General features: G+C 38.3%; 1 protein-coding gene across 1 annotated transcript; it reads left to right on the top strand.

The window, feature by feature from the left end:
• Positions 1 to 7,733: 7,733 nt before the first annotated feature.
• On the top strand, positions 7,734 to 26,874 carry LOC101674216 (pancreatic lipase). The gene is made up of 13 exons (XM_004751861.2): positions 7,734 to 7,824; positions 7,964 to 8,009; positions 9,164 to 9,318; positions 14,570 to 14,692; positions 16,686 to 16,820; positions 17,572 to 17,683; positions 18,911 to 19,030; positions 19,142 to 19,261; positions 19,788 to 19,906; positions 22,202 to 22,331; positions 24,695 to 24,803; positions 25,366 to 25,530; positions 26,749 to 26,874. The coding sequence occupies exons 2-13, from the start codon at positions 7,964 to 7,966 to the stop codon at positions 26,810 to 26,812; spliced, it is 1,398 nt and encodes a 465-aa protein (XP_004751918.1). The 5' UTR covers positions 7,734 to 7,824; the 3' UTR covers positions 26,813 to 26,874.

Raw genomic sequence — 26,874 nt, 5'->3', positions numbered from 1 at the left:
ACAGAGACTATAAGGAATATTCCCAAGCAGCTGCCGAAACTCTCTTTGTTTCGGGGAAGTTTCCTTGTGTTCTCTGGCCTGACTTAGACTGCTTAACCCCCTTCCCCCTTGCTGGTGGGAAAGCATGGTGTCTGCTCCTCTGTTGGGGCTTAGGAGCTCCAAAACTGGGAATCCTTTCTCTGCCTCCTGGCAGCACTTTGTTTCTTCTGTTTCCCCCTTACGTGTTTCTGTACCAACGTGTGTGCAGCCTGCATGACTGGCCTCTAGATCATGCACCACAGCTCCTTCTCTCTCCACTGTCAAGGAGCAAGAACAACACCCCCTGGACCTAACACCTCCCCACTCCAGATCTTCCCACGCATGTCTCAGGTAAACATTCAAAGTGGAGTGGGTCCAGGTGGAACGTAAATCAGTATTGGAACTAAGTTAAGATTGTTGGTTTAATTAAGATAAGATGTGTCTTTGAAGTTACAGCAGTAATCTATCAAAGTTTACTGAAGATCAAATAAGCTTGTGTTACTTGTTAAAATTTGTTAGCAAAGGAATGACTAAACTGATGGTTAATTGTCTGTCTCAAAGTTCTAATGGGTAATTGCTGAAATAGCTTTCAAAGTCTTTGGTAACCTGAAAGTTTTAAAGTTTTGCTTGGATGACAAATGGAATTAAATTGTAGACATCTAGGTCCTAACCAAACAGGATAAAATGCTAAGTCTTTAATTAGTGGATGTAGGTTTGTGCTTTTGACTTCTTACTGCAAAGAAACTAAGAGTATTTAAATCTGTTGGTAAACTTGTTTGCCACTTAACTGATTCATAAATTGCCACCTGAAGAATTCTGTTGTAACAGTTCACAATTGGTTAATAACTAAAGGTGTTTCTAAGAATACAAAGTTCTACTTAGTGTAACTAAGACTGATGGAAATAAAAGGAAACTCTAGGAAAGTAGATGACATGTAAGAAAGACTTAAGGAATGGGAATACATTTTGTTGAAGGTAAGGGAAGGTAATTTTGTCCTAAATGAGATGGTTGTTTAGAAGGAAATGGCTTGGGACAAACCTGAATGCAAAGGAAAGTTGTAGAAGGTTTGTGAAGGGAAATCTTCAGAAAAGGAATTTTATCTATGGTCAAGAATGGATTAAGATTGAATGAATGGGTTTTAAAGGTACATTGGTACAAGACTGAAATTGTCTCTGTTCAAAAGGACAATGTTTTCTTAGATCAATTGATCTGCTGTTAAGAAAATGTAAATGGTTTTCTCTTTGCCTGCCCAGAAAAACCAGTTTCTATGTTTTGTTTATCAGGTGTTTAACATCCCTAATTATATTTAGGCATGTGCTTTAAAACTTTCTAAGATTTTAGGAAATGTTGACAGGATTTAAATTGTAAATCTCTTTAACTCAGGCTTTTCCTTGGTATGTGAAGTTGCTCATGAAGTACTACTGAACCAATGATAAACCTTGGATTACATTTGGGAAAATACTATAACTATTTTAGAGATTCTACGCACTTCCTAAAGTTTTAATGTTTTGAGAGATCATCGCTTGATACTGTAATTATGGAAATGTTATGTATCACAGAAATAACCTGATTTCCTTGCAGCTAAATTGTAAACTCCCATGTCTCTTTAGCTTTAAACCATATCCATTCTGAGTTTCTGTAATTTATAATTGTTTTAATTCTCTGGTAAAATGAGTTTTATCTTCAAGGGGATTCCTGTAAAGGACTTTCAGGACAAATATAGATATTTGATATACTTGAAAATCCTAAAACTGAAATGGGTAAGAATTTCCAGAACTGACTAAAGCCACATTCACCAGATTTAGTAACATGGGACTAAATGAACTAAAAGATTATAATGTTGTGTCTCTTAATGTTTTGTCTTATTTTAAACATTGCCGGTTCTCTCTAATGTTTGCTCTTCCAGACTAGGGATACTTTTTCTTAAGTTATCTGTAACTTATAGGGATGTATAAGTGCTCATTTGTAAAAGTGCTCAAAGCATTCAAGCTTTTCTCTCTATATGAACCCTCTGAAACCAAAAGGTCTCAGTAAGCATTCTTCTATGGCAATCAGTCATTTGCATAAGTTCAATAAGAATCTGTTCTCCTTGTAACAGGACACCCATTGGAAACTGGTTATTTTACCAAGGCTTTGACTGGAATGTCATATTTGAGAAAGATATGCATAAACTCAGATATGACCAGATAATTTAAAGGAACTAAGGTTGACTTTATGAAACCTGGAGCCATAAAGCCCCTTGGGACTGTTGGCCTGATACCTTGCTTACAGAGTTCCCAGCAGCCCCACCAGGTGAGTAAAGAATGTCACTCCTTGGTAGGTGCAGTCTCGGGAAGAGGAATTCGCCCAAAGGTATTGCAGGCATGCCTCATGGCAAGTACAGGGCTTGGCTTCTGGCCCGGAGAGGCTACTAAAAGTTCAACCTAGAGATTCCTTATACAAAGTTCCAGCAAAGCAGATTCTAAAAGATCTATTGATCACAGTCACTGTTCTTGCTGAGCTTATGTAAATAATGGGCCAAGTTTGTTAAAACTGGACTTGTTTCACAAGTGAATTAGTCCTGATTTCACTATCTCTGTAAATGAGGGTTATTTTAGAGAGAAAAAATGTTTTTTAGTAACACACCTTTATGGATGTTAAATTCTAGATTTGATTGTCTTTAAATGTTTACCTAAGCTAAACAATTTGAGGTAAACTTCAGAGAAGTTGTACAATAGCTTCTTTAGTTGATCTTACTGTTTTGTGGGGATATTCGCAGACCCCACGGCACATGATTAAACAACTGGAAAATGGGATTGATTCCCCTACAATTGTATAACTTAACTAACCCCTTATGTGTGGCTGGGATAATGAAATTGCCTAAAAGCCAGCCTATTGCACTCCATAGGATCAACTATGGACTTGGAGGCACCGTGGATGACCCCACTTTCTTTATGAATGGATTGAATAATCCATGGGGGACTCCCCTTATCTCTTGACAAGTTTTCTCACTTGCCAGTGATCCTCTGTAATCAGGATATTGTTAAGGCTGGACCACTCAAAGGTCGTCTTCTTGGTTTCATCCCCTTGTCATATTTATCCTAGAGGCCACCTCTGTTTGAGGTGCAATTGCAAATAGATGCTTTAGCTAAGCATGGAACAGCCCTCCTATAAAAGTGCCTCAAACCTCACTATGGAACTGTCCCTGACTGTAATAACTTCACATCAGGTCCAGATTTGTCTTAGAAGCCAAAGACCACCAATGGATGATGGAGGCCGACTTATTAAATATGGGCTACACTAACAGATAAGCCAGAAATAATACTTAAAACTTGTCAAACTTTAAACCTAGTTACCTGTATGCCTGAACCTGACTACTGTACTTCTTTCTCTATAGAGCAAAAATGTTCAAAGGTTATTGATCTTGCTTACTCTATCTGGCCAGATTTAAGATGCCCCTGTTAAAAATATGAATGACAGTTTGTTTTCTGATGACAGTAGTTTTCATAGAAAAAAATAAGAAAAGCTAGGTGTGCCAAAGTGCTCACTAGCACTTTGCAATTGCCAAAGCCTAAAAACATTAACACTGACTCCAAATATGCCTTCCTGGTACTACATGCCCATGGAGCTATTTGGAAGGAAAGGGGATTGCTGTCAATCCATAACTCCCCAATCCAATATGGGCCTAAGTTCCAAAACCCTCCTTATCGCTATACTAAGGATGGCCTTAGATGTCCTGACAGCAGCCCAGGGTGGCACATGTGCAATTATCAAGACAGAATGTTGTGTGTACATTCCAGACTATCACAAAAGTATCACAGGACTAATAAAGGATATGAATACCCAGATTAAGGCCCTACAAGATCCTTCTCTCTCAGTGAATGGTTAAGTTCCTGGTTTGAAGGAGGACTATGGCCGAATCTCCTTTTCGGGCTTCTCATTATCGCCTTATTAACCTTAATATGTTGCTTTGTTCAATGTTTCTCTACTTGGTGCCGAGACTCCATTGCTGCAATGACTTCACCATGACAGACGATCCTTGTCGCGTGAGAGGACGCCTCTTCGCTGTCAGCGCTGGATTCGGCTGCCTCCCTCCGCCTTTCCTAACTCCCCTATACATTCCTCCACTGATCAATATTGACCCCAGTAGGTAGGGACAGCTCTACGCCCCTATTCAGCAGGAAGAAGTTACAGAAGATGAGACCTTCCACCTTCAACCACCTTAAAGATTTCAGGGTCAAGATTGTTCAGGGGGGAATCAAGGAGCAGGAGGCTGGCTGAGGATGGAGAAGGGGCTGATGCCTTGCACCCCCTCTTCACCCTTCTCCACTGCGAAAACTGGTTCAACAGATTGCCTTGGCTTACTACTTTGTTGTCATCTATAACGGGCCCTCTCATCATTCTGTTATTAATTCTAACTTTTGGTCCTTGTGTCTTAAACAGGTTAGTACAGTTCATTAAAGATCACCTGTCTGTTTTTCAGACTATGGTACTGACACAGCGATACCAACTCCTCAAGCAAACAGAGCCCCGGACTAGCTCAATGCAAGGGCAGGACATGCAAGAACAAGACGAATGGATATAAGATTCTATCCATGATCAAGAAAAAGGGGGGAATGAAAGACCCCCCCCAGTCTTTAAATAATTAACTGCTCTTTTGTTGTAAGAGTACCCCTCCTCCCCTTGCAGTGAAAAGACCCTTCCCCCAGGGTTGAATTCAATGTAACTGCTCTTTTGCCTTTCTGTAACAGCTTGGCTACTAAGGCATGACACTTGACTCCTGTTTGAACAAGATACCCTCTCCTAATAGCAGGGGCATGGTCATGTAGGCAGGGGGCCACATAGTCACGTAGACAGGATGTCTTTCTGCTGAGTAGTAAGGTCTAACTTCCCCTTCCCGCCGCTCTCTTCGCATGCGTGGGCTAACTGGCCAGTTCTGCTTCTGTAAGATTGCTTTGTCTGCTTTCACATGTGGGTCCCCTGATCCACTCCACTAACACCAAGTATGCCTTTTTCAAAAGTTCAAACTGTCCACCAATCAGTTGCGCCCCACCCAAAACTTGTTTGTACCTGTCTATAAAAACCCGGCACCACCCCAGCCGGGTGTGCTCAGCTAGCAGGAGCTGCTGACCACCCGCAGGCGCGCGCTGACCACCCGCAGGCGCCTGCGTAACAATAAAGAACCTCTTGCTGATTGCATCCAGTGGCAGTGTTGGATTCTTGGGTAAGGGGATCCGCGGGTCTTTCAGGTTAAGTTAATGCTAGTTGTTATAACTGAAATATCAGTGGCTTAAAACAATGGGAACTTATTTTTTGCTCATGTAGATTTTAAAATGGATGTTTGTGGTTCATGGGTGGCTTTCCTCTAAGCAGGAAAACCAAACTCCTTCCATCCTGTGGCTCACCAGCTTTCACACTTGGCCTTCAAGTTCACTGTCTTTGTGTACTTCAAGCCATGGAAGGTAAAAGCGCATAGAGGATCCTGTGTGGGTTTATGTGAACAGGACTGAAACTGGGGCATATCTGTGCACTCACGTCTCATTGTCCAGAAGTTGATTCTGTGCCCCATCTTCCTGCAAAGGAGATAGGGTAATAGAGCCTAATGCTGTCCTCTGTAGGAAGAGGCCAGCAATCTCTGCCACATACTCCAGACGTTTCTAGATCACTGTAATTTCAAGGAAGCAATATGGCTTATAAAATTTTACAACCCAGTTCAAGAGTTGAGCCAGATTGAATTTAAGGGAAGAGCTGGCATGAAAGGCCACTGATTATATACAGTTCCCTTCTTAACTTGTATAACAGTTTGGGAAATTAAATCTTCCCCAAACATTCTAAAATTTCAATCTATTTCAGTTTTTAAAAATAATTCCCCTATGAACTCTATCTAGTCTCACTTTCAGAATTTGGTGACTGTTATTCCTAAATCTATAGCCTATATTGAATAAAGACGACCCAAATTATGGATTATGTTTTGTACTGTCTAAAATTTTCCACCTGAAAATTTGGTGTGAGTTTGGTAATTCACCAAGAATGTAGTTTACTTCAGAGTGAAATCCAGAGTTTGGCTCACACACTCAGTCTCTCTCTCTCTCTCTCTCTCTCTTTTTTTTTTTCATTTGTTTACTTGCTTGTTCTGAGTTAAAAGAGGTTCAGAAAATTATAGGGGTGCATGGGTGGTTCAGTCATTGAGTGTCTGCCTTTGGCTTAGGTTGGGATCCTGAGGTCCTGGGATCGAGCCCCATGTCAGGCTCCTGCTCAGCAGGGAGTCTTGCTTCTCCTTCTCCCTCTGTCTGCCACTCCCCCTGCTTGTGCACTCTCTCTCTCTCTGGGTCTGTCAAATAAGTAAAATCTTGAAAAAAGAAGAAAATTATAATTTACTAAGAGACTGTGTAGATAATTGTTTTGGAGAAATTATGCAAACTAAATTGCTTTTTGTATCCGTTTCCTCACTTGTTCACTCATCCCACAGACATGTGTTAAGGGCCTGCTATGATCGCCTCTCGGCCTTTCGGCTAAGATCAAGTATAAGGGCCTGCGATGTATCAGGTGGGCTCCACGCTAAGGAGGGACAACAAGGCCCAGAGAATTCCATTCTTCTCAAAGTTTTTGGCCCACAACTGATCATGATGGGTGTTCAAAAGAGAGGTGTATTCCGAGGAGAGAGGGAAACCAGCTTAATCAGGGTTAGACAAGAGTCCCTAAGGAAGAGATAAAAAATGCTAAGATAAGAAGGACTCCATGGGGATTGGCTTGACTCCCATCCGTGGAATCCCCTCCTGGTGTCTTCTGTTCTGATTTTTCTGTTCTTCTGCCTTGCCCAACTTTCTTGAACTTTCTCCTTATACACAAATAATTTCATTGGTTTTTTTCCTGTACCTATAAACTTTGTCAGGGAACTGAATTATTCCTTGACCATTTTTGACCTGAAAATATGGCAATTTCATAGGATTCAACTTACATCTATGACAGTATCAAGCTGAATGTCTCCAATCTCTTAAAATTATGGTATCCCATGACAGTAGTTTAAAAATTTATTTTCAGCAATCTATCACCAACTGAAAACATTTCAGTTCTCCTCTATCAAATACTCTGAAATCAGAGTTCAGAGTATTTTCCCCAGACCATTTTTTTCCAAGTTGAATTTTATTTTTCTCTCCTATTCTTAATCTTATTTGATGGTGAGGTCACCATTTCCACCTCTTTGCTCTTGGAAGGACCCCCAACTCCTTTTGTCAGTTCATTTATTCTTTTCTCCATGTTATTATCAAGAAATAAGCTAGTTCTGTAGGCTATCAAACTAAAATAACAACAACTTTCCTAAAAGGAATGAGCCCTCTTGAAGAATGGCTTCTAATTTCATGCTTTTGAGGGTAAGGCAAGGTTATGTGAAAACTGCTGAAGCTGGTAAGCTTTTAGTATTTGTTTTCAAGACGGTTGTTATCAAATCTGTGAAAACAATTTAGTTTCACACAGATCCATACAGCAGCACAGATAATTGTAAACGTAAAATTTAAAAAAAAGGTGGTGGGGGGAGCGCAGACTAGAATGAAATTATCACTACAATGAAATTATGGTGATTCTGAGCATTATGTAAGCTCATTGGAAGAGAACAGTCTGTATGAACCCTTTTCCCAACTTCCCACAAGGAAACTTGACCTACTCTATCAATCTTGGTTTATTTATGATTAAAATTATAAATGCACACTTGGAACGTCCTCCGTTTTCATGCCACTTTTCCATGGAACTTCTCAAACAGATAAGGTTTGCTTATAAAAGAACCCGCAAGGCGCTATCTGGTTGTGTGTGGAACCTGACGGAACTGCCACGGTGAGTCAGGAACGTGCTTCCCAAACCTCATTTACTAGAATTTACCAATTTTCCTCCAGAGCGCTAACTGAACTTGAATTATGCTAATGTTTTAAAAACTTATTTAGCCACACTCAATCATATTTTTTACTTTATTTAGATGCTGCTAATCTGGACGCTATCACTGCTGCTGGGAGCAGTAGTAGGTAAGAAAAGATATTTATTTAGTGCTGTAAGTGATTTCCTGCTTCACACCTTCCAGAAAATTTGTGATGCCTGAACTCAAGCCACTATGGCATAAGGAGTAGAACAAAAAAGATACATGATTAAGAGTACAAGCTCTTGAGTACGGTTGCTAGATAAAACCTAAGATAGCTAAATTTGAACTTCAGATAAATATTTCAGATAATCAATGAATATGTGACACAAAGCTATACTAAAATGTATTCATTGTGTATCTGAAACTCACATGTGACTTTTATTTTCATTTGCTAATCTAGCAACCCTGGCTTGGAATCAAGGGTGGAAGTTGAGCCGTTTCTACTGGCCACAGGTGTATTAACCTGAGCAAAATTCTTACCTTCTCTGTGCTTCACTATCCTCATCTGTGAAATGGGCGTATAACGCTAACACAGGATAATTGTGAGACTTACATAAGTCCTGTAAATTGTCTTACCTGGCCCCTGGCATGTAGTGACATTTTGAGAATGTCACCCCCACAACAGCTACTGCTCCTATGCCTACTATTAATTGAGACTTTATCCTCCTAGATATCCCTTCCTTTGTGTTGTTCTTTTATGAGTTAACATCCAAGCACAGTTGTGTCAAACCATAGACTTTCTGTTTGATTTTTCATGAACTGCTTCTTCATCATGGGAATCCAGAATGCTCCTCAAACATAGGTCAGAGACCTAAATTCTCAGCGAGGTAGAGATATAAAGTTTTGGCATTTGCATGAGACTTAAGCTTTCTACCCAAAGCACAACACCAGAAGATGGCTGTAAATAACTGAAAACCTCACCCCTCTCTATAAAGGATTGGAGACACAAGGTTGCTCTTTTCTTGGGCACTGGTGGCTTCTCATTGCATTGAGAAGCAAAACTGGGTCCCAGCACGGGACTGGACAGAGACACGAGGAGGGTCGGGTAGTTGTACATTGTAGAAATGAGGGACAGAAGCCTATCTTTAGCTGGGATGCTGAAGTTATTTTGTGAGTACATTGATAGGAAGATGTCTGGGAATGCAGAGGAAGCAAAGAGCCCACAAAATGTAATTTAACTCATATTTTGGCAGAGAGACCATTAAAAAAAGAGAATTCTGATTAAACTAACATCCTTGAAATGCTTTTGGGTGATTACAGGAAAAGAAGTCTGCTTCCCAAGACTTGGCTGCTTTAGTGATGACGCCCCATGGGCAGGAATTGTGGAAAGACCCCTCAAAATACTGCCTTGGGCTCCAAAAGATGTCAATACTCGCTTCCTCCTGTATACTAATGAGAACCCGAATAACTTTCAAGTAAGAGAACTCACTGTTTTCAGAACTACGTCCTATCCATTTTATGTAATAAGAATACTAAATTTTTAAGTTTTCCAAAGAAACAAATTAGTGGAATTTGCATCTTTGTAGACTTTTGGGGCAGTGAGGTTAAGTATTATTTTACGTAACTGTATAAAAGGTCCATTAACTTGATTAATGGATTAACTTAATTATTCTCTTTGTTTTAATTTAGATTCACTTTATTGGGGCGCCTGGGTGGCTCAGTGGGTTAAAGCCTCTGCCTTAGGCTCAGGTCATGATCCCAGGGTCCTGGGATCGAGCCCCACAACGGGCTCTCTGCTCAGCAGGGAGCCTGCTTCCCCCTCTCTCTCTGCCTGCCTCTCTGCCTACTTGTGATCTCTGTCTGTCAAATAAATAAATAAAATCTTTAAAAAAAAAATAGATTCACTTTATTTTCTTTTTCTTTAAGATTTTATTTATTTATTTGGCAGACCACAAGTAGGCAGAGAGGCAGGCAGAGAGAGAGGAGGAAGCAGGCTCCCTGCTGAGCAGACAGCCCAATGCGGGGCTCCATCCCAGGACCCTGAGATCATGACCTGAGCCGAAGGCAGAGGCTTTAACCCACTAAGCCACCCAGGCGCCCCCACTTTATTTTCTATTAAAGAATGATTGATATGCAATATGGCATTAGTTTTAGGTGTACAACGTAGTGATTCGTTATATAAAACCATTATGAAATGATCATCATAATAAGTCTAGTTACCATGTCACCATACAAAGTTGTTACAATATTTTTGGCTATATTCTCCATGCTGTACATTACATCCTCTTGTCTTATTTATTTTACAACTGAAAGGTTGTACCTCTTAATTCCCTTTATCTAGTTCATCCATCCCCCCCACCTCCATCCCTGCTGGCTACCATTTCAATTTACTCTCTGTATCTATGAGTCCTGTTTTGTTTTGCTTATTCATTTGTTTTGGTTTTTTAGATTCATATATAAGTAAAACCATATGGTATTTGTCCTATCTAACTTATTTCATTTAGCATAATACTCTCTAAGTCCATCCACGTTGTCATGAATGGCAAGATTTCATTCTTCTTACGGTTGAGTAATATTGCTATGTATCTTTATATAGATATATATAATATTATATGTTATATGTAATAATATATATTATATATCTTCTTTATTCATTCATCTATCAGTGAACATTTAGGTTGCCTGCTTATCTTGGTTATTGTAAATAATACTGCAGTGAACATAGGGGTGCAAATTTCTATTCAAATTAGTGTTTTCATTTTTTTCAGATAAAAACCTAGAAGTAGAATTGCTGGATCATATGGTAGTTCTATTTTTAATTTTTTGAGGAACATCCATTCCATTTATTATTGGTAACTGCACCAATTTACATTCCCACCAACAGTGCATGAGGGTTCCCCTTTTCCACATGCTCACCAACACTTGTTAATTCTTGTCTTTTTAATAATAGCCATTATGACGGGTGTGATGTGATAGCTTACTATGGTTTTGATTTGTATTTCCCTGGTGATGAGTGATGTTGAGTGTCTTTTCATGTGCCTTTTGGCATCTGTATATCTTTTTTGGAAAAACATCTATCTAGATTCTCCACCTATTATTATATCCGACAAATTTTTTTCTGATATTGAGCTGTATGTGTTCTTTATATAACTTGGGTGTTAACCCCTTAATAAATATACCATTGGCAAATATCTTCTGCCATTCAGTAGATTGTCTTTCATTTTTGTTGATGGTTTCTTTTGCTGTACAAAGGCTTTTTCGTTTTATGTAGTCCCATTTGTTGACCTTTTCTTTTGTTGTTCTTGTCTAAAAATATTGCTAAGCAAAAAATATTGCTAAGGCCAATGTCAAAGAAATTACAGCCTATGTTTTCTTCTAGGAATTCTATGGTTTCAGGTCTTACATTTTGTCTTTACTCTGTTTTGAGTTTATTTTTTTATATGGTGCAAGAGTGGGTTCCAGTTTCATTCTTTTGTTTATGTCTGTCCAACACCATTTATTGAAGATCCTATCTTTTTCCCACTGTATATTCTTGCCTCCCTTGTTGTACACTAGTTAACCATATAAGTGCAGGCTTATTTCTGGGCTATTTTGTTCCCTTGATCTATGTTTCTGTATTTGTGCCTGTGCTTTATTGTTTTGATTACTGTAGCTTTGTAGTATTGTTTAAAATTGAGAGTTTTGTTTTTCTTTTTCAAGATTGTTTTGGCTACTCAGGGTCTTTGGTGGTTCCATATAAATTTTAGGATTATTGTTCTAGTTCTATGAAAAGTGTCATTGATGTTTTTATAGGGATTGCTTTGAATTTGTGTGGCATTGAACTGCTTTGGGTAGCATGAACATTTTAATATTAATTCTTCTAGTCAGTGAGCAAGGTAATCTTTTCATTTATTTGTGTTGCCTTCACCTTCTTTCATCAGTGTCATAGTTTCCAGAAGATAGGTCTTTCACTTCTTTGGTTAAATTTATTCCTAGGTATTTTATTCTTTTTGATGCAATTATGAAAGATTGTACTCTTAATGTCTCTTTCTGATAGCTCATTATTATGTATAGAAATGCTACAAATTTCTGTATATTGATTTTGTATCCTGCGACTTATTGAATTCATTTTTTAGTTCTAATAGTTTCTTGGTGGAGGCTTTAGGGTTTTCAATATATAGTATCCTGTCATCTGCAAATCCTGACAGCTTTACTTCTTCTTTTCCAGTTTGGATGATTTTATTTCTTTTTCTTGCCCAGCTGCTGAGGCCAGGATTTACAACACTATGCTGAATAAAAGTGGCAAGAGTGGGCATCCTTATTTTCTTCCTGATTTTAGAAAAAGAAAAGCCTTCAGCTTTCACTATTGAGTATGCTGTTAACTGTGGGTTTGTCGTATATGTCTTTTATTAGTTGGGTTATATATCCTCTATGCCCAATTTATTGAGGTTTTATCATAAATGAATGTTGAATTTTGTCAAATGCTTCTTCTGTATCCATTGAGATGATCGTATGATTTTTATTCTTTGTTTTGTTAATGTGCTGTATCACATTGGTTGATATGTAGATATTGAGCCATCCTTGCATCACTGAAATAAATCCCACCTGATCATGATAAATGATCCTTTTAATGTATTTTTGAATTTAGTTTGCTGCTATTTTGTTGAAGATGTTTACATCTATGTTTATCAGGAATATTGGTCTGAGTTTGTTTGTTTGTTTTATAGTGTTTGGTTTTGGTATTAGATTAATGCTAACTCTGTAGAATGAGTTTAGAAACATTCTTTCCTCTTCAGTATTTTGGAATTGTTTGAGAAAGATAGGTTTTAAGATTTCTTTAAATGTTTGGTATAATTCACCTGTGACTCTGTCTAGTCCTGGACTTTTGTTTGCTGAGAGTATAATTACTGATTCGATCTCCTTACTAGTAATTGGTCTGTTCAGATTTTATATTTCTTTCTGATTTAGTCTTGAAAGATCATCTATTTCTAGGACTTTGTCCATTTTTTTCTAGGTTGTCCAACTTGTTGTCATATCACAGTTAGTAGTAGTCTCCTATAATCCTTTGTATTTCTGTAGTATAAGCTGTAACTTCTTTTTCACTTCTCATTTTATTTATTGGCCCTCTCTGCTTTTTTCCTTAATGAGTCTGGCTAAAGGTTCATCAATTTTGTTTACAATTCAGAGAAATAGTTCTTAAGTTTTATTGATCTTTTCTATAGTTTTTTTAAGTCTCTATTGCATTTATTTCCACTCTGATATTTATTATTTCCTTCCTTCTATTAATTTTGGGTTTTATTTGTTCTTCTTTTTTTAGTTCCTTTAGGTATGAGGTTAGATTATTTATTTGAGCCTTTTCCTATTTCTTGATGTGGGCCTGTATAACTATAAACTCCCCTCTTAGAATGGCTTTTGATGTGTCCCATACATTTTTGAACATTGCATTTACATTTTTATTTATCTCAAGATATTGATTTAACTAGATCTTCAATTTCTTCCTTGACCCATTGGTTGTTTAATAGCATGTAGTTTAGTCTCCACCTGTTTGTATTTTTTTCCAGTTTTCTTCTTATAGTTGATTTCTAGTTTCATACCAGTGTTGTCATAAAATATGTTTGATATGATTTCAATCTTCTTAAATCTACTGAAGCTTGTTTTGTGGCCCAGCATTTGACTTATTCTGGAGAATGTCCGCATGTACTTGAGAAGAATGTGTATTCTGTTGTTTGGAGATAGAATGTTCTGTGAATATATGTTAGTCCATCTGTTCTAAGGTGTCATTTAAAATCACTTTTTCTTTATTGATTTTCTGTTGGGAGATCTATACATTGATGTAAACACAGTGTTAAATCCCCCTGCTATTATTGTATTACTATCAATTTCTCCCTTTGCGTCCATTAATATTTGCTTTATATAATTAAGTGTTTCTATGTTGAGTGCAGAAATTTTTACAAGTGTTGTATTTTCTTATTGGATAAATCCCTTTATCTTTACATAAATTCCTTATTTGTTTCTTATTATAGCCTTTGTTTTAAAGTCTATTTTGTCTGATACAAGTATTGCTACTCCAGCTTTCTTTTTGTTTCCATTTACTTAGAATACCTTTTTTTCATCCCCTCATTTTTAGTCTGCATGTGTCTTTAGATCTGAAATGATCTAAAATGATCCAGTAGACAACCTATAGATTGGTCTTGTTTTTTTTAATCCATTCAACCACCCTATGTCTTGACTGGAACTTGATATCATTTTTATCCTACCTCTATGTCACCATGTAATAAACACTCTGTCACCATGTAATAAACCTCTATGTCACCATGTAATAAACACTCTGTCACATGTCACCATGTAATAAACACTCTATAATAAACTATATTATATATAATATATGTATACATATATATAAACTCTCCCAATATTATATATAATCTCCCAGCATTATATATGTGTGTGTATGTGTGTATAAAATTTTACACACACATACACACACACGAAGCCTTCTGTTGTCTGGAAACAAAACCTCTACATCAATATTATAGCAGACATTTATTCTGAGTAGAACAACTGCAAAAATGTTATGATGTCTGGAACTTGGTGCTTGCAAATAGCCTGCCTGAAATAGGAGAATCCTTATTCACAAGGATCTCAAGTCTTGATGGTGTTCTCCTACCTGCTGTCTTCCTCCATGTACGAAGGGTTCTATTGGACATAAAAGAAACTGAACATTAAACACTTTTCTTCCCTAAATAGGAACTTGCTGCAGATCCATCAACTATCACAAACTCCAACTTCAAAACAGATAGAAAAACCCGCTTTATTATTCATGGATTCATAGACAAGGGAGAAGAAAACTGGTTGTCCAATCTATGCAAGGTGAGACATGATAATCAATTAAGGGAAGGTTGTTCCCAGAATGATGATTAACAATGGGGAAGGCACAGGTTGCAACCAATCAGGACAAATACCAACCACTTTGGCATTCATCTGACTCTCCTGAGGGTTCAAGGGGAGGTACAAGGGGAGGTAGGGTGTAGAGGGTACCAGGGACAGTCAGGGCAGCAAGGTTGGCAAGCAGTTGGTGGCTCTAGGTAGTGGTTATTTAATAACTAATACAGAGATATTTCAAAACTTTAGCAACAGATGTTGCCCTACTGATGCAATATTAGTTGTGTTTTCAATAACTTTAATTTTTTCAGTAGGTTTTCATTTCTATATGAAGAACTAAGATAACTTATTTTGCCCAAACTAATTGTTTTCCTTTGATTTTCACTTGCTACTCTTTGATCTCCGATGGTAGCAATAACTGGGAAAACTGTGTAGGTTTTCATTTTCGGCTTCTGTTGTTTCAACCATAGTGATCCAATTTTCTTTAATTTGCCTTTGGCCGTGTGCCCCATGATAATGAAGAACTAAAAGATAGAAAATCAAATAGAACATATTTTTCCTAGCAACTGCCAGTGCTTGAGGAACATTATTCTTGATTCATCTATTCAACAAGCATTAGTGGCCAGCATGGAGCACAGGTGCAGTCATTTCTTCCAAGGTCCAAAAAACAAGACACAACGGTCCTCCTAAACACTTCTAATTTCAGACCTGTCTATGACTTGAGCCAAAGGCTGGATTGAATCAACTCTAGAGACTATCCACCGATCCTGAAGACCGACAACATAAACGGGCTTCACTTCACAAGTTTAAAAATAATCAGCAAAACCCTAATTTGTCTTCTAAAATAATTTCAGCTGATGATTGTTAAGGGGAGGGTAGAAATCAATTTTTATACAATGAAGGAAAAAGACAAAGGGATTCTTAGCTCAAAGGGAATGTAAATTTTTTTAGATAAGTGTATCTAAAATTTCTTAGATATGTGTACACAATCTTCGCAGGCCCTCTGCCAAGCAACTACATGGTTGCTTTATGGTAAAAACAAACAAACAAACCAAAAAAAAAAAAAAAACCAAAAATGGATTACCCTAGAAGGTCAAAGGTCCTAGACTCTAGTTCTGACTCTATCCTTAGCCAACCATGACATTAGCAAATCATTTTCCCTCTTTGGAGATTTCTATCTATAAAATAAAAGAATTGGAGGTGATTTATAAGATTGCTTCATCCTCCTGAAAGTCTTGGGGAAAAGGTGGGGATATGTATAGCCATACACATACCCAAACAAACAAAATTCCTCCCAGATCTAATATTCATGAAACTATCATTGACCTGCATCAACAAAGCTTCCAGTATATATCTAGTGGGTTATGCTTTTATGTGAAGTAATTCATCAGTAATATAAAATAAAATATTTTCATCCAAAAACTTTGATTATTCTTTCCATCATGGAAAAGCTTACCCATTTATGTTCAGTATATTTATTTAAGGGAGCCCTAACATAGCCTTTCATTTATTCATTCATCCAGTAAATATTTATTGAACACCTACTATGTGCCAGGAACTATTTGAGGCACTGAGGATACAGCAGTGAACAAAACATTCCTGCGATGCCTTCTAGTAAGGGACAATGTCCTGGGATGTATTCTAGTAAGGACAATGTAGGCTTATGACATTTATGATGCTCTGATGAGACAATCCACTGTACCCCATTTTAAACATTTCTCCCTGCAACAAATGTCTATGCATCTGTTACAGTAGATAGCCCCAGAATCCAGTTCCTGCTATGGCCAGACCTTAAATTTGGAGCCAATGTTAAACTTCAAAAGGAATTTCATATCCGTAGTTTTGTTCATTGTTGTGGGTTAAAAATAAGCTTGATGATGTACAAGTCATAGAGGAAATTTACCCTCATTCTCAAATGTGTTAATTATTGATTCATAAATATCCTGAATTCTTTATCTATTTATTGTGTCTGTTCCATCAGAACCTGTTCAAAGTGGAAAGTGTGAACTGCATCTGTATAGACTGGAAAAGTGGCTCCCGCACTGGTTACACGCAGGCGTCCCAGAACATCCGGATTGTGGGGGCAGAAGTGGCTTATTTTGTTGAAGTTCTTCAGGTAACTCCCTCTAGGTTGTATAAAAGTCCATGCACATTGCTCTCCAGATTCTCTGTAAAAATTTTTTAAAAAATTGCTGTAGGCATGGTAATTACTAAAGACATTCCTCTACTGAGATTTGTCTTTCCCTGTGGTTGGAAAGAAAAATGCAAAATCAATCAATCAATCTAGATTTAGGTTTCATCAATATTCCTCTTAAAATTAAAAAAAAACTAGTTGTTTTTTTTTTTTAAGTGATGTTACTCAAGCAATTGGGTAGGTTGCTGCTACTGAATTCCATCAGTATTCCTTTCATTTTACCGTTTATTAAACCAAGTAGGTGTGATAATGTTAACTTCAAGATGAAACTACCTTGGTTTGGGTTCTGTTTTTAATTTTTTTAACAGAGCACAATGACACCAAACTAATCTGCTTTGGTAACTAAAACTTTAAAAAAATGTTAAACAGGAATCTCCTTAAGTAATTGTTTTATTATTTGCTAACCCATATATTTGCTTTACCACTTCTGGGTAACAATTCCTCATACCCAGCAAGGATTCCTCTACATAGTAAAACAACAAAAGAGAGCCCAGATTCCACCAGCTTAAACATTAGACCATTGCCATTTTCCATGACAACTAAACAAAAAGTCACGAAAAGCAGTTGCTTTGAAGGGGTGGCATGTTTTCATGTTTTGCAAGGATCCCCTTCTATGTCTATCTTGAAGTTTGCAGTATTAGGAAATATTCTGAAGAAATTTTCTTTCCAACAGTCAGCGTTTGGGTACTCACCTTCCAATGTCCACATCATTGGCCACAGCCTCGGCTCGCATGCAGCTGGAGAGGCAGGAAGAAGGACCAACGGGACTGTTGGGCGAATCACAGGTTGGTCAAAACAGTAAATACTGAAAAGTTGGACTCAGTGTAGCCTATAGGAGGTCCAAACAGATGGAAATTTGGCGTTTTCTGAATTGGGCCACACGATCAGCAATCAGTCTGTTCTGAGGCCTTGTGATTTTTTGTTGATATTGATCTTTGGCCTACAGAGCCATATTTAACATATATATATATATATATATATATATATATATATACACACACACACACATATATATATAATATGACTAAAATTTTAATTAAGAACATCGGGAGGTCTATTTTTCTATTGTCAGGCATTCACAAAGGACAAGTTTCCTAAATAGAATAAATAGCATAAATAATAGAATAAATAATAAAGATAATTAAACCCAAGAAGCTCAAAAATGCATAATTACTTACATTCTGCTTCAGTAGCAATTGATAATTATCCCAGACCTCATTGAACACAAACCAAGAGTGGCAGGGGACAGGTGATCAGGATGGGCTAACCAATTCTGCATGCTCTCATTAGATAAAAAATAGTATCTCACAAATCTCAGACTGGTTGCATTTGGCAGTGGGATCACATGGTATATACCCAGGCCCTAAAACAACTTTGCAACCTTATAGGAAAGACTTTGCTGTCCTGGATCTGTAAGGGGACCACTTTAGGGAGCACCCACTTTCCTCTTCCATCATCCCACTCTGTCTCTGACCTTCTGACTCTTTTTGATTTTGGATAAATTGGTCACATTTGGATTGATGGGGGCATCTAGATGTCTATCATTAGTTTGCTGGAGACAACATTCTTTCTCATAATCCGTAAATGTTTACAAGAGCCTGCTCAGCCAGGCCCTCTGTAAAGCTGTGGTCTTGGTGACCATGAATACCAAAGTCTTGCCCTCACAAGATTTTGCAGTAGAATAGGGACTCCTTTATCCTGACCAGCTTTTAGGAGTCTCCCAGAACCTGTCTCTTTCCTTGTAACTGCTGTTAGTAGCTGGGATTGTCCCAGGGATTAAGCATCCATAAATAGAACCAAATCCCATGGTTTGAAGAAAATTCACTATCATGCAAATAGACAATTAGACACAGAAAGTGTAGGAAAATGATAAGATCAGGAAGAACTAGCTTATCCCATTCCAGGCCTAAGTCATGGCTCCTGCCAATGCTTGCACTTGAGTGGGTAATTAATGAAGAAAGCTCAATGTGGGTGTACACTGATATTAACACGACACATTCTATTTACCTTAGGGTTGGACCCAGCTGAACCTTGCTTTGAGGGCACGCCTGAACTAGTCCGACTAGACCCCAGTGATGCCCAGTTTGTGGATGTAATTCACACAGATGGTGCCCCTATAATCCCCAACATGGGTGAGTCCTTCAAGTCATCTGCCAGTGTTTCCGAGTCCGTATAGTAGAGTGTTCTAAAGTGTTTGAGTCTATACATCAACATCAACTTTCTCATATTTTAATATTCCTTAGGTTTTGGAATGAGTCAAACTGCAGGCCACCTAGATTTCTTTCCAAATGGAGGAAAAGACATGCCCGGATGTCAGAAAAACATTCTCTCTCAGATTGTTGACATAGATGGGATCTGGGAAGGTAAAACCATTATGTGCATGAAGAGATTTTCATAGGGCAAAATTTGTGTTTCACTTTTTACTAAACTTGCTCAATATTTTGGTACAGGTCTCATATTTTCTACAACAAAGGACTTTTAATCCAAAATATAGGCTTTTCTCTGGGGAAAGTGGGCAGGAGGAGACTGTAGAAAGACAATGTATTTGTAGTCAACTTTCCAATTCAGAATTTCCTAATTCAGGGAATGCTTTAGTAAGTTGTCCTTCTATCTATATGGACGAATTTCTTCCTTTTTCAAATGACGAATTTCTTCGTTCTGAAGTTATTTTTCTATTTCATTTAGCTATGGCATTTCTATTAAAATCTTAAATGACATTTAATTTCTAATTGCATCACAAATCATAAATATACTTCATGGATGACTCTGTTCCATGACCACCATGAGCTCCCACGAATTAGAAAATTCTATTCAACCACCATGCTCTAATTGTGACATTACCTTGGAAAAATAAAATCTGTTATTAATGTATACTGTCTGATTTCAAAGGAACTCGTGACTTTGTGGCCTGTAATCACTTAAGAAGCTATAAATATTACTCTGATAGCATCCTCAACCCTGATGGCTTTGCTGGATTCCCTTGTGCCTCTTACAGCGTTTTCACTGCAGTAAGTAGAAGCTGCCTTGTACCTAAAGAATTTTGTGTGGGCAGCCAGAATAGCTCAGTTGGGAGAGCGTCAGACTGAAGAATTTTGTGACCATCGCCTCTCATGACGAGTGTAGTTCACCGTATGTGATGTGACATGCATTCAATGAATGCCACTATATGATTGCCACATTATACTTTTAATTATATATATATATATTATTTATTTATTTGTTTGTTTATTTGACAGAGAGAGATATCACAAGTAGGTAGAGAGGCAGAGAGAGGGGGAATGCAGGCTTCCTGCTGAGCAGAGAGCCCCATGTGGGACTTGATCTCAGGACCCTGAGATCATGACCTGAGCCAAAGGCAGAGGTCTAACCCACTGAGCCACCCAGGTGCCTCTATATATTTTTATTTTTTAAAGAAATATAGTTGACATATGTATTTATCATAATAGTGATGAGACATTGGAGAACTTTAGAAAAATGGGCTTGTGTACTAGTCTATGGACATCTGAGCTATGGCTACAGGATGCTGATAAATACGGAAAACTTGTCTTAGATGCTGACCCTATAAAACTATATCATTATGTGTTGATATTTCTGTGCAATCTCATAATTGTCAAGTTTTTGTTTGTTTGCTTGCTTGCTTTTGAGTTTTCATCTTGTTTGGTATTCGCTAGGTATCTGGATTAGGATCCTTACATGTAATCTTGAAAATTATGTATCTGTTGCCTGTTAATTTTTATTGTTCTTCCTTTCACTATAATTTTTCACTATAAAAATATACAACCTATGTATATTTAATAAAGACAATTTTAAATAACACACCAGGTGAAGTCATAATTATCAAGATGTATAACTTAGTGTCAAAGAGAAAGGACCTGAAAGCTGGTTTCACCATTAATTGGCTGAATAATTTGGACAAAATATTTAACCTCTCTCTAAGGCAGTTTTTTCCATTTCTAAATGTAAATAATAATGGTAGACTCCATTGGTTTTGTGGGAGGATTTAATGAGATATGTTTTAGTTCATTCCTTAGTTCAGAATCTGAACTCTAATAATTGGCATTCAGCAACTGTTGGCTATGTGTGTTGGGAGGATACATAGTACAGCTGTGCACAAAGAAGATCACCATCCCCTTCCTTTGGTTTAACTTTATTTTTATCATGTTCCCCAATCTTTAGATAATGGGGAAAATTAACAAAGAAGCTTTAGGTTTTATTCAGTTAAAATTTAGTCTGAGTTCAGTAATATAAACAGTCTTTTTAGGTGATGCTCAGACACTTTTATAAGGAAAAGTTCTCAGTTTTGCATATTTCTCAGCCTTTGGACCCTTTCATCATCTTCTCTCCAAGCTGGTATTGGGCACAGTGGTTATGGTGCTGGTGGCCAGTATGTGTGTAGGGCAGAGGGGAGGACCTGGGGGTCTGCATTATTGATGGATGTGCTGCTGGTGTCTGCAGATAATGTTTAGGAACATCAACTCTTCTGGCTTGGCCATCTTCCCCATAGAACTCTGGCCATTTCCTCCTGACGGGCTCAGTCTCTCCTTAACTTTTGGTAGACGCAGACCCTGAGACTTGGCCCAGTCCCCATCTGGTTCATTGATCTAAGAGTCTGCCCCTTGCCTCTACTGTGGAGTAGGATTACCTTTCCACAGAAGAAATTGTGATGTTTGCCCTCCCCACTCTGTTTCTCCCTCTTCCTCTCTTCTTCTCATAATTCCTGGCCCAGAAAGAGAACATTTTTCCTAAGTGATATATGTATTCTCCACACCCCAACCTCACAGTGAGGACTTAAGGGCCAACTGGGGCATTTTCTGTTCACACTAGGAAAATTCTGAGGTCCGAATCCTTCAGACCTTAATATGCTAAAGTGGGAAATGAAAAATGTGAGAAAAACCTGACTCCTAATGGATACTATTTTGCATATTGGAGCTGATGATCACCCTTTGCTCTTTCTTTTGCAATCTTTCTAAAATAAAGTCTAACTACCTGTAGGCAAATGTCTTGAGCAACATACAGAAGCAAAAGAGAAAAGATTAAAATATATGTATAAGTATATATTTAAATTCCCTTTTATGTATGATTTTTTTGTATTTTTGTTAGTATCGTGTTATTTAACAATCAAATTTGTCATTGTAACTAATGAAATGCATTTTCTACCTTTGCTGAAGCACTGTGAAAGTTGTCTTTTGCCATCGCGACAGAATTGGCTTTCAAATATTTGAACTGCAACAACAGGTGGAAAAAGATGACACGCTGTTAAAAAGAAAGAGTGTCCTCATTCATCATTTGTTAATTTCCCCTAGAACAAGTGCTTCCCCTGCCCAAGCGGAGGCTGCCCACAGATGGGTCATTATGCTGACAGATTTCCTGGAAAAACAAATGGAGTGAACCAGATATTTTATCTAAACACTGGTGATGCCATGAGTTTTGCTCGTAAGTATTATATGTGCCTTAAATTCAACATGCTATGTATTTTACCATGTTCAGTGAAATGTGTGGAACTGTTCTTCAGTACAAAAGTGGTAAATGCTCCTTTCCAACATGGAAAACTTTTCAAAAGCTCTTATGTTCAATGTAACTCTGGCTCATTGGGGTAAAAGAGCAGAATTTGGGAGCCCGAATGAACAATGATAGGAATCTCCCTGAGGGCTTGTGATGACGAACATTTTTTCATGTGTCTGATAGCCATTTGTATGTACCTTACACCAGTTAGAATGGCCAAAATTAACAAAACAGGAAACAACATGTGTTGGAGAGGATGCGGAGAAAGGGGAACCCTCTTAAACTGTTGGTGGGAATGCAAGTTGGTGCAGCCTCTTTGAAGAACAGTGTGGAGATTCCTCAAGAAATTAAAAATAGAACTTCCCTATGACCCTGCCATTGCACTCCTCGGTATTTACCCCAAGGATACAGATAGAGTGAAAAGAAGGGCCATCTGTACCCCAATGTTTATAGCAGCAATGGCCACGGTCGCCAAACTATGGAAAGAACCAAGATGCCCTTCAACAGACGAATGGATAAGAAAGATGTGGTCCATATACACTATGGAGTATTATGCCTCCATCAGAAAGGATGAATACCCAACTTTTGTAGCAACATGGACGGGACTAGAAGAGATTATGCTGAGTGAAATAAGTCAAGCAGAGAGAGTCAATTATCATATGGTTTCACTTATTTGTGGAGCATAACAAATATCATGGAGGACAAGGGGTGTTAGAGAGGAGAAGGGAGTTGGGGGAAATTGGAAGGGGAGGTGAATCATGAGAGACTATAGACTCTGAAAAACAATCTGAAGGGTTTGAAGTGGCGGGGGGGTGGGAGGTTGGGGTACCAGGTGGTGGGTATTATAGAGGGCACAGATTGCATGGAGCACTAGGTGTGATGAAAAAATAATGAATACTGTTTTTCTGAAAATAAATAAATTAAAAAAAATAAAAATAAAAATCTGGGAGAACAAAGAAAAAAAAAAAACAATGTTAGGAAAAGGAATTTCTTCGTGTTTTATTCTGGTGCCAAATTCAGGAGATTACTTTTGCTCCAGACTCTTCCAACTCAGTCAGAGATTTCACAGAAGCAAAATTCTGAGGTTCTGTACAAGCACAAAAGTAATCCGGAAGAGAGATACCAAAGATCGTGGGAATGGTAGGGAGTTGACAGATTTAAGAGATATTTAGGGTGGGAAGCTCCATGGGTGATAGGAATTAGCGAGTACAGGGATGGTGGGACATGTTCCTTCCTGGGTTGCAGAGGAAGAAACTATTTAGACTAGTGGGGTTGGCTGCACTGCAAAAAATAAGCCAAGTTTTATTCCCTCCTCAATCTGGCCCAGGCTAGCTCTAACTGGCATAAGCTGCTAGTTAACTATGGACTAGTACCACAAAATGGTTACCATAACTTAATACCATTCTGATGGCAAGGTAAAGCTGAATTAATAGATTTTTTAAAATAAATGTAGACCATGTAGACCAAAAAAAAAAAAAAAATAGGACTCTAAAATGTGATGACCTATGAAAATAGTAAATTGAGCGGTATCTGGGTGGCTCAGTCCGGTAAGCACTTGACTTTGGCTCAGGTCATAATCTCGGGGTCCTGTAATCAAGCCCCACCCACATCGAGCCCCCTGCTCAGTGGGGAGTCTGCTTGTCCCCCTGTTCCTCCCCCAACTTGTGCTATTTCTCTCTCTCAAATAAATAAATAAAATCTTTAAAAAGTAGTAAACTGATGAAAATGTCATACTCTACCCTCTTCCCGCTTTCTTTTATCTTTTCTCTTTTTGGATTTTATTTATTTTATTTTAGAGAGAGAGAGAGTTCGCCAGCTGGGGAAAGGCAGAAGGACAGAGAGAGAGAGAGAGAGAATCCCCAAGCAGACTCCACACAGAGCTCAGAGACAGACACAGGACTTGATCTCAAGACTGTGAGATCATGGCCTGAACTGGAACCAAGAGCTGGAGGCTTAACTGACTGGGCCACCCTGGTGCCCCCTTCCTACTTTCTTTCAAGATATAGTTCTTATAATATTCAAAATAAATTGTTAGGTTAAGAAACTGAAAACAGAAATATTATGACTTACATATACTACTTGATATCTATGGACTTTGGAAAGATTCTGTGCTCCTGCCTTGGCTTCACACCTGTCTTTGGAACATTTTGGTAAAGGAGATTATTTGATTGGAAGAACAATCAATCCTATATATAAATTATCCAAAATTCAGCAGCAATGGCATCCATGTAAGCCTGTTTTTAGCATATTTTCTCTACAAACTGACAGTTTGCAAATATTTTCCCCCTGTGCAGGATGGAGGTATAAGGTGGCTGTGACATTGTCTGGGAAGAAGGTTACGGGACATGTGCTAGTTTCTTTGTTTGGAAATAAAGGAAATTCTAAACAGTATGAAATTTTCAAGTGAGTAAAATATTATCCTACACTTCTTAAATGTTGGAATTCTTTGCCCATATAATGCAGTTATGAACATACGCATTTATTCATTATATATGGGAATAGAGTACCACCACACGTCATTCCAAGGAAGAGATCATTTTATCTTATACCTTAGTACATTACAGAATTCTGTTTCTGAATTTTTTTCTCTGCTAGTTCCTGAGAAAACCACTGATGTTTGCTTTGATGCATGGCATCTGATTTATAATCAGTAAATAATTTTTCTGCCCACAAAACCACCGGGAAAAGATGACATGATGATGTCATCTTTCATTAAGTTGTGGGAGGTTTGTGACTAAAACACATTTGAAGTTTTATTAAAGTAAGGATGACTTTAAAGGAATATGAGTTATTGTTGGCAAATGACCTACCACTGAGTTGGCATATGTGTCTGCATTTAATACCTTAGAAGAGCGAATGTACCGTCAATCACCTTACTAGAGATACATTGTAAGCTCATTTTAGAAATATATATGTCTATATTTGTATGCTCATGTATGTTTTCATTAACTTCTCAACTCCCAAGGGGTACTCTCGAGCCAGACAGCACTCACTCCAATGAATTTGACTCTGATGTGGACGTTGGAGATTTGCAGAAGGTTAAATTTGTTTGGTACAACAGGGTGATCAACCCAACTCGACCCAGAGTGGGAGCGTCCAAGATCATGGTGGAAAGAAACGATGGAAAAGTGTAAGTAATAAAAACCCCAGAGATTTTGCAGTCCCGAGTCACCCACACTATTCCCACTGGAAGTCTGCTGTAGGCTCAATCTCCGACAATGGTTCTCCTAAGCCATGGTCACCGTTGCTTCCTAGTACCTTCTGTTTCTTTAGGAAAGAGAGCAGAATTTTCGGGGAAGAACTTTGAGGGATTTGTAGATACGAATGTGTCATTTGATGCAAGTAAAGTGTTAAACGGAGAATCTGGCTTCATGACCCTGAAGTGGAAAGAGGGATTTCATTGAGCAACTGAGCCTTGTGTCCTAGGTCTGACAGCAGGTCACTGGCTGCCTGCGGGGAGGGGAAATGGGCAGGGTCAAGAAGGAGAGATTAAAAAGGAACAGAAGAGCAATTTGGGGTAATGGATATGTTTACTCTCTTGATGGTGGTGACGGGATGAGAGTACTATTTTCTTGTCTCCATTAAAGATAATTAAATGAAAGCTCGGTACCATAATTCGTAGGCAGGAAATTTGACTTCAGCAAGTTCTTAATGACCACAAAACAAATTCAGTTCACCTTTATTCATATACAGATCATGTGTGCCCTTCCTTTCTCATGTCCTTTACCCCTAGTAGTGTTTAACCTTTAATTTTCTATCTGCGAGTCTGCTGGCCATCAGACCACAGGGGGGGAAATGAAGACAAAAAGAAGAGAGCGTCTTCTGAGTACCTTTTATGTACCAGGCCCTTTGCACATGCTTATGTATGTCATTGAAGAAAATGAGCTCCTAGGCAAACTAAGTTTTGTTCAGTCTTAGTGAGTAATGCTAGTCATTTCAATTTGGTTATTGAATTAAGTAAGAATGCCTAGTGAAGGTAACACCAGGACCTCAGAAATTTCCCTAGGGCTGATTTTTTATCATGCCACTGACCCTGCCCTTCCTAGGTTGTACTGATTGACAATAGCCAAGTGTTTAGTGGGTGCTTTAGGATATGGCAAATGAACGCTCCCTGTTCTTGGGGACGTCCAATGACACTTCCTCTCGGCTCTTGTGCAGCTATGGAAGAACACTGGAAAGGAAAATGCAGTCCTTTATACAGAAGAGGTCTGTGTTCCCTTGGCCAGTGTCTGGTCTCAGGCACAGGGAGTGGATCTTGCTCAGACTGGGGAGATGAGAGGCTGTGTTACGCTCAACACACCAGTGCTCCACCAGGAAAAGCTGACTTTCTGTTGTTTTCTCTCTGCAGGTTCAACTTCTGTAGTCAAGAAACTGTGAGGGAAGATATTCTGCTCACTCTTACCCCGTGTTAAGAGTCACTGACATGTGACCATCGTGTATCTTACTGTTAATAAAATCTATTGGTGAAGCAATA

Source organism: Mustela putorius, unplaced genomic scaffold (genome assembly GCF_011764305.1).
Source record: "Mustela putorius furo isolate JIRA1106 unplaced genomic scaffold, ASM1176430v1.1 tig00003909_pilon_pilon_pilon, whole genome shotgun sequence".
Taxonomy (NCBI): Eukaryota; Metazoa; Chordata; class Mammalia; order Carnivora; family Mustelidae; genus Mustela; species Mustela putorius.
The sequence above is the reverse complement of the archived record's forward strand: the minus strand, read 5'-3'. Positions and strand labels throughout refer to the sequence as shown.

Excerpts from the sequence above, each read along its gene's own strand:
- LOC101674216 (XM_004751861.2), top strand. The coding sequence starts at position 7,964 with ATGCTGCTAATCTGGACGCTATCACTGCTGCTGGGAGCAGTAGTAG. Across the intron at positions 9,319-14,569 it reads AGAACCCGAATAACTTTCAA|GAACTTGCTGCAGATCCATC; the intron begins GTAAGAGAACTC and ends TTCCCTAAATAG. Across the intron at positions 22,332-24,694 it reads TGATGCCATGAGTTTTGCTC|GATGGAGGTATAAGGTGGCT; the intron begins GTAAGTATTATA and ends CCCCCTGTGCAG.